Consider the following 16,872-nt stretch of genomic DNA (forward strand, 5'->3'; position numbering starts at 1 on the left):
CTTTTTATGGTGGTTTTGGAGCAGTGGCTTCTTCCTTGTTGAGCGGCCTTTCAGGTTATGTCGATATAGGACTCGTTTTACTGTGGATATAGATACTTTTGTACCTGTTTTCTCCAGCATCTTCACAAGGTCCTTTGCTGTTGTTCTGGGATTGATTAGTACTTTTCGCACCAAAGTACGTCCATCTCTAGGAGACAGAACGCGTCTCCTTCCTCAGCGGTATGACGGCTGTGTGGTCCCATGGTGTTTATACTTGCGTACTATTGTTTGTACAGATGAACGTGGTACCTTCAGGCGTTTGGAAATTGCTCCCAAGGATGAACCAGACTTGTGGAGGTCTACAATTTATTTTCTGAGGTCTTATTTCTTTAGATTTTTCCATGATGTCAAGCAAAGAGGCACTGAGTTTGAAGGTAGGCCTTGAAATACATCCACAGGTACACCTCCAATTGACTCAAATTATGTTAATTAGCCTATCAGAATCTTCTAAAGCCATCACATCATTTTCTGGAATTTTCCAAGCTGTTTAAAGCCACAATCAACTTCTGACCCACTGGAATTGTGATATAAGTGAAAAAATCTGTCTGTAAACAATTGTTGGAAAAATGACTTGTGTCCTGCACAAAGTAGATGTCCTAACCGACTTGCCAAAACTATAGTTCGTTAACAAGAAATTTTTGGTTTTGTTGAAAAATTTGTTTTAATGACTCCAACCTAAGTGTATGTAAACTTCCGACTTCAACTGTATGTGGAAATATACACATGGAAATATGTTATAGGGTGACATATTAAGTCCAGGGACCACAGGCTAATAGTTGTTTTTCCTTTACTCTCATCAGACTGAAACTTTACCAGTTGAAAGTATACATAAATACAATATATTATTGTATTACAAGTTTTATTTATTTAAAAATGTAAATGTGCAAATGAGGCAAACCCTCCTTAAATATGCGCTAATTTGCATATTACGAGAATACGTTTTTCACCACAATGCTTTTTTTTTGTTTCATTGTGATTAGACACTCAATGGTCACACTTTTACTGATCAGTTTATCAAAATACTGTCATTTCATGGATTTTTTTTTTTTTAAACACCTCACATGTATGACATGCATATTTTACATATATTTACACATAAAATTACATTTTAAATCCAAACGACACAAGATATATTAAAAAAAAGAAAGAAGCTTCTGTAAAAATCTAACTATAAGACCTAAGAACATGTGTGTAAAATAATGTGAATATACATCCTTTGAAGACTGAGAAAAATGAATTGGCGCAAGGGGAACATGTCATTTTGAGAAAATTGCCAATAAAGATAGGCTAATATTATTAAAATGTACTTTCCATAAATATGACCATTTGTCACATGAATTAAACTCTTATTCATTTCTCATCTGATATTTAAACATCAAATATACCTTTTACAAATACATTAGCACATGTAATACATTTGTTTCAAACAATAGAGCATATCATTTGAATACTGGTCTGTTGGGCAAATTCTCATATCACTATGCTCAATGTTGAAATGCGCAGAACATTAATCAGCTATGCCTGCCCCATATGTAAGGCCCTCTGAGTTGTTGCTGGTACCGCTTGACTTTGTTGACTGTGTCATGTGACCTGCGTCTACGCTTGGCACACTGAAGCAGCATCAGCTCTCACATCCTCCTCTCTGATTGCTTCCAGTGTCACCAGAGTGCTGTCAAGCCACAATGTGATCATCACATGTGATATAGCAGTTGCTCCCTCATTGAACGTGGCTACTGCCATACTGGCTGCTCCGTTAATGCGGCTTTTGCCCACAAAGACAGTTTTGGGGCATCGCGACCATATTACAGAGTTCAGACGTTCATTTGCATTCTGGGTTCCTCCATGCTACATTCTTTTGAGGAAGTTATCATTTGACATCCTATGATATACAGGTACCATTTTCTGTGCAACCTCTCTATTGAACAATTGTATGGGCTTTGTGACGGGGTGGATTTTCATCCTTTTCTAGGGATCGCTGGTACCAGAACCAATGCACACACCTATCCCGTAGTTGGACATGAATCCTCTCTTGTGCAAAGTGCCATCAAAGGATACATGAATGTCTATGATGTCATCTTCATCCTCCTTCAGAAACTCTGCTCTGTCTGGTTCTATATCTGTGTATGCTCTTCTAATTATCTTTGCAGCACTCCAGACTGTAGCCCTCTCTGAATCTCTGCAACTAAAGTGGGGGGGGGGGGAGTACTTATTATGTCTGTCAACATTACAGTCATAACTGCAGTACTAAATATCAGCATGTTACCCTATGTAAATATTAGCATATCACCATGTATTTACTTTATGTAAAGCTAATTTCTCACAGCCCTGACATTGTAGGCCTATGTGACATGTAAAGCTAATTTCTCACAGCCCTGACATTGTAGGCCTATGTGACAGTCTCATTGCATAGTTATGTTTTCCCATCACTCTGTTTTATTCACTTTGAATACATTTGCTGGAGCAAGGAAATACATATTATTTATACACAGCAAGTCACCTGACAATAATGGGCTACTCTCCCTTTTTATTTACGTGTCACTCTCCTGTCATGTCTCTGATATGAGCTGAGATGCAAGGAATCCCTAGGACTCTTTAAGAGCTGTTGTCAGGACCCGGTGCGAGAAACAGTCACTAAATCAGCAGAACCCAGAAGATGAGGCAGACACAGCAGTACTAGAGATGGTGGTTTAATAAAAAATAGATATCTTCCAAAATACAAAGAAAATCCACAAAGTGGTAAAAACAGCAAGGGAAAAACAAACCTCAAAAGACTAATCCAAAATACAAAAGAACAAAACCAGAGAACCTCTGGAAAATCCAACAAGAGAAAAATATATGTTCACAACAAGGCTTGGGCTGGGGCTGGGTGCTAACATACAAACACTGAGCAGGGAACTGAGGAACACACAGGGATTAAATACTAACAAGGGAACGACATACAGGTGCAAACAATAATTAGAGCAAGGGGAAAAAACAAAAGGTACAAAAAAGGTGCAATGGGGACATCTAGTGACAAAAAAAACCAGAACAGTCCTGGCCAAAACCTGACAGAATCCCCCTCCTAGGAACGGCTCCTGACGTTCCTACCAGCCTTCTCAGGGTGGAGGGCCCTGAACTGACGAATGAGGTCAGGGTCCAGTATGTCCTTGGCAGGAACCCAGGAGCGCTCCTCGGGACCGTAGCCTTCCCAGTCCACCAGATACTGCCAGGACCGCTGCACCCGGCGGGAGTCCAGTATCCGGTGGACGGTATAAGCCGACTGGCCTCCGATGACACGGGGCGGAGGGGGAGGTCTGCCTGCCGGAATAAGGGGAGAAAAAACAACAGGTTTTAATAAAGAAATGTGAAATGTGGGATTGATTTTAAGGGATCTGGGTAAGTGCAGGCGAAAAGTAACGGGATTGACTCTCCTGGCAATCTTAAAGGGTCCGATGAATCTCTGGGACAGCTTGCGAGACTCCACCCGTAGCGGTAAGTTTTTTGTTGAGAGCCATACTCTCTGGCCGGGGTACAGGGTAGGACCGGGACGGCGACGTCTGTTGGCTTGTCGTTGGTACTGCTGTGAGGAACGCAGAAGATTAAGACGGGCCTTCTTCCACGTAAGCCGACAGCGTCTGATGAACCTCGAGGCTGAAGGCACTCTGACTTCTGCCTCCTGGTCCGGGAACAATAGAGGAGCATAGCCAAACTGACACTCGTGCGGGGATATACCAGTGGAGGAGGAGCACAAGGTGTTGTGCGCGTACTCAGCCCAAACAATGAAGGATGACCATGTGGATGGGTTGTTGGAAACCATACATCTGAGGGTGGTTTCCAGCTCCTGATTCATCCTCTCAGTTTGGCCGTTGGACTCCGGATGGTACCCTGAAGATAAACTGGCCGTGGCCCCTATGAGTTGGCAGAAGGCCTTCCAAAACCTTGAGGCGAACTGGGGACCTCTGTCGGAAACCATATCTTGCGGGATGCCAAAGACTCGGAACACATGGTTAATCACCAACTCAGCTGTTTCCTTGGCAGAAGGTAATTTGGTCAAGGGAACAAACCTGGCCGCCTTAGAAAACCTGTCGATGATGACTAGGATCGTAGTATTACCATGGGACGGAGGAAGGCCAGTAATAAAGTCCAGCGAGATATGGGACCAGGGTCGGTGGGGAATAGATAAAGGGTGAAGGAGTCCTTGAGGGCGGAGGTGAGAAGATTTGCCCTGGCAGCACACGGAACAGGCCTTGACGAAAGTGGCAACGTCTTCTTTTATGGTGGGCCACCAGAACTTACGCTGGATGAACTCCAAGGTGCGACCTACGCCCGGGTGACAGGTGAGGCGAGAGGAGTGCCCCCACAGAAGGACTTGGGACCTTGCTGCCTTGGGAACAAACAACCGATTAGCAGGACCTCCTCCAGGGCCCGGTTCGATGGCTTGAGCTTGTTTCACGGTATCCTCCACTTGCCACGAGATCGGAGCCACGATCTTAGCGGCAGGAAGAACAGTCATGTCAGTATCTTCTCGAATGGCAGGAGAGTAGACTCGTGACAAGGCATCCGGTTTGAGATTCTTCGACCCGGGTCTATAGGTGAGAATAAACTGGAATCGGCTGAAGAAAAGAGACCATCGAGCTTGTCTGGAGTTCAACCGCTTCGCCTGCTGGATATACTCCAGATTTTTGTGGTCCGTAAGCACTTGAAACGGTTGAGAAGCCCCCTCGAGCCAGTGTCTCCATTCCTTCAATGCCATCTTAACCGCTAGGAGTTCACGATCCCCCACATCGTAATTCCTCTCGGCCGGGGTAAGCCGGTGAGAGAAGAAGGCGCAAGGATGAAGCCTCTTGTCTTCACCCCTCTGAGACAGGACAGCTCCAACACCAACCTCTGATGCGTCTACCTCCACCACAAAAGGTTCATCCGCCGTCGGTAGTGTCAGGATGGGAGCAGAGAGGATGCGCTGCTTGAGTCCTTGGAAGGCCGTCTCAGCTTCTCTTCCCCACAGAAACCTTGTGTTGCCACCCTTGGTTAAAGCTGAGAGAGGGGCTGCCACCGAGCTGAAGTTCTTGATGAACTTGCGGTAGAAGTTAGTGAAGCCCAGGAAACGCTGAACTTCCTTAACGGACTTGGGGGTGGGCCAATCTGCTACCGCCCCTACCTTCTTGGGGTCCATCTGGACTCGACCGGGTTCCACTACAAATCCCAGGAACTGTACTCGAGAGGAATGGAATTCACACTTTTCCGGCTTAACGTACAAATGGCTGTCTAGGAGGCGTTTGAGCACTTGTCTGACATGCTTAGTGTGTTCTTGAAGGGAGCTCGAAAAGATGAGGATGTCATCCAAGTAAACAAACACGAAAATGTTAAGCATATCCCTAAGCACATCGTTTATGAGCGCTTGGAACACAGCCGGGGCGTTGGTCAGGCCGAAGGGCATCACCAAGTATTCGTAGTGACCAGTAGGCTTGTTGAAAGCGGTCTTCCACTCGTCACCGGGTTTGATCCGCACAAGATGGCATGCGTTCCGCAGGTCAAGCTTAGTGAAGACCACTGCTTCCTGGAGCAGCTCAAAGGCTGTGGCCATAAGGGGTAGCGGGTAGCGGTTACGGACGGTTATGGCATTAAGTCCCCGGTAGTCGATGCAAGGACGTAATCCCCCGTCTTTTTTGGCCACAAAGAAAAACCCTGCTCCCGCCGGCGAGGTGGATGGACGCATGAGGCCTGCTGCCAGAGCGTCCTTGATGTAGGTATCCATAGCAGCTCGTTCGGGAGGAGATAGGGAAAAGATCCGACCCCTGGGGGGGCAGGTGCCCGGAAACAGGTCGATGGGGCAATCGTAAGGTCTATGGGGTGGTAGTTTGGTGGCCCTCTGTTTGCTAAATACCGGTTTGAGGTCATGGTAACACTCGGGAACTCGGGACAGGTCGATGGATTCTAGAGACTCGGGAGGGGAACTCGGGAAGATACAAGTGGCTTGACACGTAGGACCCCACTGCTTGATAGTGCCCACAGACCAGTCGATGTGAGGGTTATGGCTGTGAAGCCAGGGGTATCCAAGGACGAGAGGGAACTCGGAACACGAGGTCAGATGAAAGTTCATCACTTCCTGGTGTTGGGAAACTGAAAGACGCAAGGGGGTAGTGACACGAGTGACAAGTCCAGATCCCAAAGGGCTTCCATCCAACGTAGTAACCCTTATGGGGTCACTTAGAGGTTCAGAGGGAACGCCATTCTCCTTCGCCCAGACACCATCCATGAAGTTACCTGCGGCTCCAGAGTCTACCAAGGCTTGAAGGGGAAGCTCGTGGTTGTCCCAGGAAAGGGTAACTGGAATGAGCAGGCGGGAGTTGGATGGATGAGAGGAGGTTATGTTTCCCGTTACCGTCCTCCCAGGCCTGCACGGGAGAGTGCGTTTTCCCTGGAGCCCGGGACACGTGGAGAGGAAATGGCCCGGTTTGCCGCAATATAGACAGCATCGCTCCCTCATCCGGCGGTCTCTCTCAGCCTGGGAGATGCGTCCAACCTGCATGGGTTCCGGTGGAGTCAGCGGGGATAAAGGTGGAGACTCGGAGCTGGGACCGATAGGAGCTAGGGTGAGAGATCTACGGTTGAGCTCTCTCTCTCTCAGACGCTGGTCTATGCGTGAAGCCAACTTGATCAGGGACTCGAGGTTGTCCGGTGGTTCCCGAGTGACCAGTTCATCTTGGATGGTGTCGGAAAGACCCTTCAAAAAGCACACTGTGAGCGCCTCGTCATTCCAGCCACTCGCTGCTGCCACCGTGCGGAACTGGATGGCATAGTCCGTCACGCTGCGCCGACCTTGGCGGAGAGTCAGGAGCTGTTTGGCTGAGTCAGGACCGCTGGTAGGACCTTGAAACACTCGCTTGAATTCTTCAGCAAAGGTAGAGTAGCTGGCACAGCAGGGACTTTGGGCATCCCACACAGCAGTAGCCCAGGCTAGGGCTTTTTCCGACAGCAGGGTGATGATATATGCTATCTTGGACCGGTCGGTGGGAAATGACGAGGGTTGCAGCTCGAAGGAGAGAGAACATTGGGTGAAAAACCCCTTACAACCACTCGGATCACCTGAGAACCGTTGGGGAGGCGGCAGACGAGGTTCAGCCAGGGGGTTAACTGCCACGGGCACTTGAATCTGATGAACTGGAGCAGAAGCGGTTGCAGGAGAAAGTTGATCAGAAATCTGCTTTATGGAAGTCATCATCTCCGACAGAAGTTGAGAATGTCCAGCCATTAAGGCCTCTTGCTGAACCAGAGCAGCTTCGTGACGTTGGACAGTCCCCTCGTGGTGGGATAGCATGGGAAAAAAGTCCTGGGTACTGGCTGCCTCTGGGTTCATTTTAATGGCTCAGTGTTTCTGTCAGGACCCGGTGCGAGAAACAGTCACTAAATCGGCAGAACCCAGAAGATGAGGCAGACACAGCAGTACTAGAGATGGTGGTTTAATAAAAAATAGATATCTTCCAAAATACAAAGAAAATCCACAAAGTGGGAAAAACAGCAAGGGAAAAACAAACCTCAAAAGACTAATCCAAAATACAAAAACAAAACCAGAGAACCTCTGGAAAATCCAACAAGAGAAAAATATATGTTCACAACAAGGCTTGGGCTGGGGCTGGGTGCTAACATACAAACACTGAGCAGGGAACTGAGGAACACACAGGGATTAAATACTAAGAAAGGGAACGACATACAGGTGCAAACAATAATTAGAGCAAGGGAAAAAACAAAAGGTACAAAAAAGGTGCAATGGGGACATCTAGTGACAAAAAAACCCAGAACAGTCCTGGCCAAAACCTGACAGCTGTATAACCAAGTCCAAGTTTGTTGGCTAGAAGAGCCATCCTCACATTTATATCAAATGCCACATCTCCCCTGGAGCACTCCTGCAGCCTGGAGGAATTGTAAACACTCCTAAATTCATCATGATCACCTTCACAGTTTGCACATTCTATCATGACAGAATTACAGAATCCCTGGTTGGTGGGGTCTATGGTGATTTCAGTCCAGTGTTTAGACACTTAGGGCAAATCAAATCATGTACAAATTGGTTTAATTGTGACATGTGGAATAAAAGACACTGTTGGCTGGCTGCTGTCTGGTTGATCGCTGCTAGTTGTCATCTTCATCTTAATTAATTTGCATCTCAACGTGCTGCTGCGGGCCACCTCCTTTTCCTCTTCTACCTGTACTGCCTCGATCGAACGGTAAGGCTAATCTGACAGGCTGACCACACCGCTCGCGCCAACGAGCGTCTGCGTTGCCAAGGGCTAAAATAGAAATCAGTTCTATTTCTGAAGCAGATCGCGCTGCAAGTCCTGCCTCTCCCATCTCCTCATTGGTTTATAGAAGCAGTTACCCACGTGCCATCTCCTCATTGGTTATACCCACGTGGGTGACTGAAAGACGAACGAGGTCAGTGGCGGTAATGCACCTAATTTATGAAAGTTGCCAATCGCAATATAAAGTCAAGAGAAGAAAAAGCCTGGAAGGAAGAGAGATGACTAGAAACGATTCGGTTGACCGTTTTATGTGTGGATTAATTGGCGGAGTAGAGGACCTTGTGCATTTCAGGTAAAATAACAACTCAATGTTTATATCCCAGGACAAATTAGCTAGCAACAGCAAGCTAGCTAAATAGGACAAATTAGCTAGCAAGTGCAAGCTAACTAGCTAAATTGCCATAAATGTTTAATGCTTTTCGACCTGTCCCCAAATTAATATAATTGGTTCAGAGTTTGTTTTGATATTTTAACCTGCGTGTCGTAATTGCGTTTGGTGTGGGCGGACAAAATACATTTATGCACAATGGCGCACTCGCGCAGCCGGTTTGGGTTCCGTGTAAGGCTAATTTTATCTTTCATTCACAGAATTTTTCCCTTTGGCTAACTGAGATCACCTATTTTTATTCACATACTGTAGGTAGATTTTCTCATTTTGTCTCTCTACATGGATTCTTCGCGGGAGATATTTTCAAACAAAGAAGTGCTGCGCGGCACATGAGGCATTTTAACCAATCAGGTTGGCGGAAAGGGCCTTTAAATGCCAGTAACCAATCGGATGTCAGGAAATTACAAATCAACACGAAGCACTATGTTTACAAAGGATATAGCCATATATGGACTAGATAATGATATGCTCCAGAAAACAAGTGTTTGAATGATAATTCAACATGGAGAGTTTTAAATATAGAGGTTGAAGTTCTACATGAAACATGCTAACAAGAACGACATTTATGGTAGGTGTGGTTGACGGAGTTGGGATAAAATGATACAAATAAAGTATTTATATACATTATTGCCGATTTATTTGTACATTTTTTGAAAGTATGGAAGTTATAGTTGCAAAATATACCAAAATCAGAAAATTGACAGATAGAAGCAAAATCAAAAGATTTGCCTGTGGTGCCTGGCCTTAAGAGATTTGGAAAGGGACAGGGACATACCCCCCACTCTCCAACACAGGATTATGTGGAATAATACATGACTAGCCATTATACTGTAGGCCCATGCCAGGCTTATGTAGCCTATGTGTTGACACTTGACAATGTAACTAGCTCCCATCTCTAGTCTCCTAACGTTACATAAAAATGACTCAGACTGTTGACTGGACAGAGGGCGGGAGCAGGGCTGTTAGGGTCACGGTTCGGAGCGGCATGGGTTAATACTAAATGACTGAAAGGTTGTGTTTGCTTGTCATACTGACAGACAGAGGCCACGTGGACAGAATGAGTCTACTCATTTATGACAGGGTAATATACTGTATCGGTCATAGAAAAATAGTTAGTAGAAAGGACATGGCTACCCAATAATGTAAGCAATGAAAGAAAAAAACATCCAATATGGCCGCCAGTCCAGCCGCCTCAGAACAGTGAATGGGAATGTCCATTCTATTAAAACACACCAAAACAGATGGCATTTCAGCACAAAGGGCTTTAAAACATACTAAAACAGGTTTCAGCACAAACAAAGGGCCTTAAAGGAGAAGTTAGAAGTTAAAACCAAATCTCTATTTTGTATGTAAATGGCATGTTATAGAAGGGCACAGACAATTTTTTTGCGATGTCACTCGTTTTTGAGAAACTTACCCCAGCCAGCGATTCACTTCCTTATCCTCGTTGTGCAGTACGGGGGCACCCAAATACGTCCTTTTAGAAATGGAAAAGCTCTCAGTATAGTGATGCAGGTGATTAGAAATTGTGACATTCTGAAATGTATACACATTATATTCCATTTTGTGCGACATTTTGTGTTTCCCCTATCCAGCTGTTCCATTGTCCATGTAGTCTGCTGTTACACGTAGAGGTATCGCTCGAGTCGCAACAAAATGGAATATAACGTTGTGTATTGGGTTGACACAATTTTGTGTACAACATCTAAAGACCTGCATCGCTTTACAGAGTGTCACGTTCCTGACCTGTTTTCTGTTGTTTTGTATGTGTGTGATGGTCAGGGCGTGAGTTTTGGGTGGGCATTCTATGTTGTGTGTTTCTATGTTGGTTTAGGGTTGCCTGGTATGGCTCTTAATTAGAGGCAGGTGTTTTGCGTTCCTCTAATTAAGAGTCATATTTAGGTAGGTTGTTTCACTGTGTTCGTTGTGGGTGGTTGTCTCCTGTGTCAGTGTTTGTCGCACCATACGGGACTGTTCGGTTTGTGTTGTACATCGTCATTTTTATGTGTAGGCTATTTTCCCTGTTCGTGCGTTCTCGTGTTTAATGTAAGTTCGTCGTTCAGGTCTGTCTACTCCGTTTGTTGTTTTGTTAGTTTATAGTGAAGTTCGTGTTTTCGTCTTGTCTTTAATAAATATTATGTGTTCACAACCCGCTGCGCCTTGGTTCCCTCAATACTCCTCCTTTTCGGTTGAAGAGGAGGAGGACCACCGTTACAGAACCACCCACCAATCCAGAATCAAGCAGCGGTGTAAACGGAGTAAGGGACAGCGCAAGAAGGAGGAATGGACTTGGGACGATGTATTGGACGGTAAAGGTTGCTACACATGGGAGGAGATCCTGGCTGGAAGGGATCGCCTCCCATGGGAACAGCTGGAGGCACTGAGGAGAGCAGAGGCAACCGGAGAAGGGAACCGGAGTTATGAGGGGACGCGTCTAGCACGGAAGCCCGAAAAGCCCGTGAGTACCACCCAAAAATTTATTGGGGGTGGCTAAGAGGTAGTGGGCCAAGGGCAGGTAGGAGACCTGCGCCCACTTACCAGGCTAACCGTGGAGAGCGGGAGTACGGGCAGACACCGTGTTACGCAGTAGAGCGCACGGTGTCCCCTGTACGTGTGCATAGCCCAGTGCGGGTTATTCCACCTCCCCGCACTGGTAGGGCTAGATTGGGCATTGAGCCAGATGTCATGAAGCCGGCCCTACATATCTGGCCACCAGTACGTCTCCTTGGGCCGGCTTACATGGCACCAGCTTTACGCATGGTGTCCCCGGTTCGCCTACATAGCCCGGTGCGGGTTATTCCACCTCTCCGCACTGGGCGGGCAACGGGGAGCATTCAACCAGGTAAGGTTGGGCAGGCTCGGTGCTCAAGGGAGCCAGTACGCCTACACGGTCCGGTATTTCCGGCGCTACCTCCTCGCCCCAGCCCAGTACCACCAGTTCCGGCACCACGCACTAAGCCACCTGTGCGTCTCCAGAGCCCTGTTCCTCCTCCACGCACTCTCCCTATGGTGCGTGTCTCCAGCCCAGTGCCTCCAGTTCCGGCACCACGCACTAAGCCATCTGTGCGTCTCCAGAGCCCTGTACGCACTGTTCCTTCTCCCCGCACTCGCCCTGAGGTGCGTGCCCTCAGCCCGGTACCTCCAGTTCCGGTACCACGCACCAGGCCTATAGTGCGCTTCGAGAGGTCAGTGTGCCCTGTCCCTGCTCCCCGCACTAGCCTTGAAGTGCGTGCCGTCATCCCGGTACCTCCAGTTCCGGCACCACGCACAAGGCCTACTGTGCACCTCAGCAGGGCAGAGTCGGCCGTCTGCCCAACGCCTTCTGCACTGCCTGTCTGCCCAGCTCCGTCTGAGCCATCTGTCTGCCCAGCTCCGTCTGAGCCATCTGTCTGCCCAGCGCCGTCGGAGCCATCTGTCTGCCCAACGCCGTCTGAGCCATCTGTCTGCCCAGCGCCGTCTGAGCCATCTGTCTGCCCAGCGCCGTCTGAGCCATCTGTCTGCCCAGCGCCTTCTGAGCCATCCGTCTGCCCAGCGCCTTCTGAGCCATCCGTCTGCCCAGCGCCATTAGAGCCGCCCGTCTGTCCCGAGCCATTAGAGCCGTCCGTCAGTCAGGAGCCGCTAGATCCGTCCGTCAGTCAGGATCCGCCAGAGCCGTCCGTCAGTCAGGAGCCGCCAGAGCCGCCAGCCAGTCAGGAGCCGCCAGAGCCGCCAGCCAGTCAGGAGCCGCCAGAGCCGCCAGCCAGTCAGGAGCCGCCAGAGCCGCCAGCCAGTCAGGAGCCGCCAGAGCCGCCAGCCAGTCAGGAGCCGCCAGAGCCGCCAGCCAGTCAGGAGCCGCCAGAGCCGCCAGCCAGTCAGGAGCCGCCAGAGCCGCCAGCCAGTCAGGAGCTGCCCTACAGTCATGAGCTGCCCTACAGTCATGAGCTGCCCTACAGTCATGAGCTGCCCTACAGTCATGAGCTGCCCTACAGTCATGACAGTCATGAGCTGCCCTACAGCCCGGACCTGCCAGAGTCCCTCAGCCCGGACCTGCCAGAGTCCCTCAGCCCGGACCTGCCAGAGTCCCTCAGCCCGGACCTGCCAGAGTCCCTCAGCCAGGACCTGCCAGAGTTCCTCAGCCAGGACCTGCCGCCCCTTATCCCGGTGCTGCCCCTTATCCCGGTGCTGCCCCTTCATTTAGGTGGTTTTAGTTGGAGGGTGGTCATTGGGAGGGGGATACAGAAGCGGGGAGTGACTATGGTGGTGTGGGGACAGCGTCCGGAGCCTGAGCCACCACCGTGGTCAGATGCCCACCCAGACCCTCCCCTGGACTTTGTGCTGGTGCGCCCGGCGTTCGCACCTTGAGGGGGGGGTTCTGTCACGTTCCTGACCTGTTTTCTGTTGTTTTGTATGTGTGTGATGGTCAGGGCGTGAGTTTTGGGTGGGCATTCTATGTTGTGTGTTTCTATGTTGGTTTAGGGTTGCCTGGTATGGCTCTTAATTAGAGGCAGGTGTTTTGCGTTCCTCTAATTAAGAGTCATATTTAGGTAGGTTGTTTCACTCTGTTCGTTGTTGGTGGTTGTCTCCTGTGTCAGTGTTTGTCGCACCATACGGGACTGTTCGGTTTGTGTTGTACATCGTCATTTTTATGTGTAGGCTATTTTCCCTGTTCGTGCGTTCTCGTGTTTAATGTAAGTTCGTCGTTCAGGTCTGTCTACTCCGTTTGTTGTTTTGTTAGTTTATAGTGAAGTTCGTGTTTTCGTCTTGTCTTTAATAAATATTATGTGTTCACAACCCGCTGCGCCTTGGTTCCCTCAATACTCCTCCTTTTCGGTTGAAGAGGAGGAGGACCACCGTTACACAGAGAGCTTTTCGATTTAAAAAAATATGTATTTGGGTGTTTTTGTAGCATTTGGTCATGTTTTTTCAAAACCAAGTGAAATCACAAAAGTGTCTGGACCCTTCTATAACAAAAATAGAGATTTGGTTGTAAACAAAAGCAAAATTGTCCTTTAAGACTTTGACTCTTTAAGACTTTAATCTTGCCAGCGATTTAAAATGTCTACATATTTTGACAATACAGTATTAGGAATTAGCATCTTTAAAACGTATACTCTACATGAATCCATGGGAAAACAGATGGCAGAGGTTTTGTTTGCGTCTTAGGTTTACCCCCAGCCAGAGCCCGGACTTGGCATCTTCTTAGAACCAGAGATGTGAATGATTAAATAAATGGGTAACACTAAATTTGAGTAGTCTACCAATAACATGTCAACAGCATGTATCTCGACATGCAACAGGACTTCCTACAAAACAACCTTAATAAATACAGTGCATTTTGAAAGTATTCAGACCCCTTGACTTTTTCCAAATTTTATTACATTACAGCCTTCTCCTGAAATGGATTAACTTGTTTCTTTCCCCTCATCAATCTACACACAATACCCCATAATGACAAAGCTAAAAACGTTTTTGACATTTTTTGCACATATATAAAAATAAAAAAAAACGGAAATATCACATTTACAAAAGTATGCAGACCCTTTATTTAGTACTTTGTTGACACACCTTTGGCCCCGATTACAGCCTCGAGTCCTCCCGTTCTTCTCTGCAGATCTTCTCAACCTCTGTCAGGTTGGAATGGGAGCGTCACTGCACAGCTATTTTCAGGTCTCTCCAGAGATGTTAGATCAGGTTCAAATCCGGGCTCTCGCTGAGCCACTCATGGACATTGAGACTTGTCCCGAAGCCACTCCAGCGTTGTCTTGGCTGTGTGCTTAGGGTCATTGTCCTGTTGGAAGGTGAATCTTCTCCCCAGTCTGAGGTCCTGAGCACTCTGGAGCAGGTTTTCATCAAGGATCTGTCTGTACTTTGCTCCGTTCATCTTTCCCTTGATCCTGACTAGTCTCCCAGTCCCTGCCGCTGAAAAACATACCCACAGCATGATGCTGCCACCATCATGCTTCACAGTAGGGATGGTGCCAGGTATCCTCCAGACATAACGCTTGGCATTCAGGCCAAAGAGATCAATCTTGGTTTCATCAGAACAGAGAATCTTGTTTCTCATGGTCTGAGAGTCCTTCGGGTTCTTCGTCACCTCACTGACCAAGGCCCTTCTCCCCCGACTGCTTAGTTTGGCCGTGCGGCCAGCTCTAGAAAGAGTCTTGGTGGTTCGAAACCTCTTCCATTTAAGAATGATGGAGGCCACCATGTTCTTGAGGACCTTCAATGCTGCAGACATGCTTTGGTGCTCTTCCCCAGATCTTTGCCTCGACACAATCCTGTCTCGGAGCTCTACGGACAATTGCTTCGACCTCATGGCTTGGTTTTTGCTCTGATGTGCACTGTCAACTGTGGGAACTTATATAGACAGGTGTGTGCCTTTCCAAATCATGTCCAATCAATTTCTGTAGATTGATGAGAAAAATGTTTATTTCATCCATTTTAGAATAGGGCTAAAACGTAACAATATGTGGGAAAAAGTGAAGGAGTCTGAATACTTTCCGAATGCACTGTAAGTTATTTACCTGTTATTCACCCTCCCTTTCATCAAACTAGGACCTTGGCAGAGCCTTGCATTTAGATATACTGCTCTGGACCTTGGGCACCAACACAAAGCCAAGTTACTTTTGTAGAAATGCCATTCATAGAGGTCACACCAGAGAGAAGGGGAGTGGTGGCAAAGCCTGTTACATTCTATGAAAACATCTCTGTTGTAGGTGTGTGTGTGTTAGATAATGTATCTTGATATGGAGTCTGCCTCACAGTTTAGACTCTTGAGAGTCCTCCGCTGTTTAACATTGTTCAGACTGAGTCAGACAGTCCTACTCATGTTGCTCACTCTCTCTCTCTTTCAGTCTGACGTAATCAGATATGGTCTTGCATCAGTGTGATCTCAGAACTGGAATAGGATACAAACTATCAGAACCTTTTGACATTTTCATGGAATTTCACAGTGCTCAATTTACCACGGTAACAAATAAGACTGTAATATTGTGTGGTTCTGGGTGTGTCCTGGTTTAGCTTTACAATGAGGAGGTGCTGGATCTGTTTGACTCTACGAGGGACCTGGAGGCTCGGACGCAGAAATCCCACGTTAAGATCCACGAGGACGCTAATGGAGGAATCTACACAGTGGGGGTGACCACACGGACCGTCGCCTCCGAGGCAGAGGTGTGTACGTTAGAGATGCGCAGGTCAGCTGTTTGTTTACCCACACCCGCATGCAACTGCTAATAACTCAGCCGCAACCGCCTGACTACATGTGATAAAGTGAAAATCACTTACCCGCAAATATAGAAAATGCGCTATAGGCTACAGTTAAAGACGACAGAAGATTTTTTGACACTGGGTTGCTGGATTTTGTTTTGCCTGATTTAGATATGTTTCTACGTATAATTTCCGATATTTAAGGAGGCTGTTTGTTAGTCAACTTGTCTGTAATTAAATACATGTAGCTTCTCTTTTGTCATTATATGTTGCCCTCGAAGACTAAATGAATCCTTCCTCAACAGAATAATGTAACAGATAGATAGAATGACTGCTTCAATCAGAAAAGTTCTCTCTGTCATCTCTCTCGGAGCAAAGATGTTTAACGACTGGGGAGAATATACAATAAAGTTCTCTGCAAAATGTCCAAATGACATCACTTTGACCGGTTGTAAGGAAAAAGAAAGCTGTGAAAACGACCCAATGTGCGTTTCTGATAAGATTTCATTCGTACAAAACGTATAAACAAAAGCATTTACTGTGAAAGTTGATACATATAGGCCCTTCATTCAGTGCATTCGGAAACTATTCAGACCCCTTCCCTTTTTCCACATTTTGTAACGTTACAGCCTTAATATAAAATAGATTAACTAGATTTTGTCCCTCATCAATCTACACACATTACCCCATAATGTCAAAGCGAAAACAGGTTTTTAGAAATGTTTGCAAATTTCTAAAAATAAAAAAATATATACCTTATTTACATAAGTATTCAGACCCTTTTCTATGAGACTCGAAATTGAACTCCGGTGCATCTTGTTTCCATTGATCATCCTTGAGATGTAGTAGACTTTCTGCAGCATTGAAGGTCCCGAAGAACACGGTGGCCTCCATCATTCTTAAATGGAAGAAGGTTGGGACAACCAAGATTCTTCCTAGAGCTGGCCCGCCCGGCCAAACTGAGCAATTGGGAGAGAAAGG

At 47.0% G+C, this 16,872-nt stretch overlaps 1 protein-coding gene across 8 annotated transcripts in view; it reads left to right on the forward strand.

The window, feature by feature from the left end:
- The window catches only part of LOC139540315 (kinesin-like protein KIF21A), an 83,671-nt gene that overhangs the window by 19,603 nt on the left and 47,196 nt on the right, over positions 1 to 16,872 (forward strand). For all 8 annotated transcript variants that reach the window (XM_071344052.1, XM_071344057.1, XM_071344054.1 and 5 more), the window contains exon 4: positions 15,706 to 15,855. In XM_071344052.1, the coding sequence (XP_071200153.1) occupies positions 15,706 to 15,855 (150 nt within the window). The remainder of the gene's footprint in view (positions 1 to 15,705; positions 15,856 to 16,872) is intronic.

The sequence above is a fragment of the Salvelinus alpinus genome, chromosome 15 (genome assembly GCF_045679555.1).
Source record: "Salvelinus alpinus chromosome 15, SLU_Salpinus.1, whole genome shotgun sequence".
In the NCBI taxonomy this organism is placed as follows: domain Eukaryota; kingdom Metazoa; phylum Chordata; class Actinopteri; order Salmoniformes; family Salmonidae; genus Salvelinus; species Salvelinus alpinus.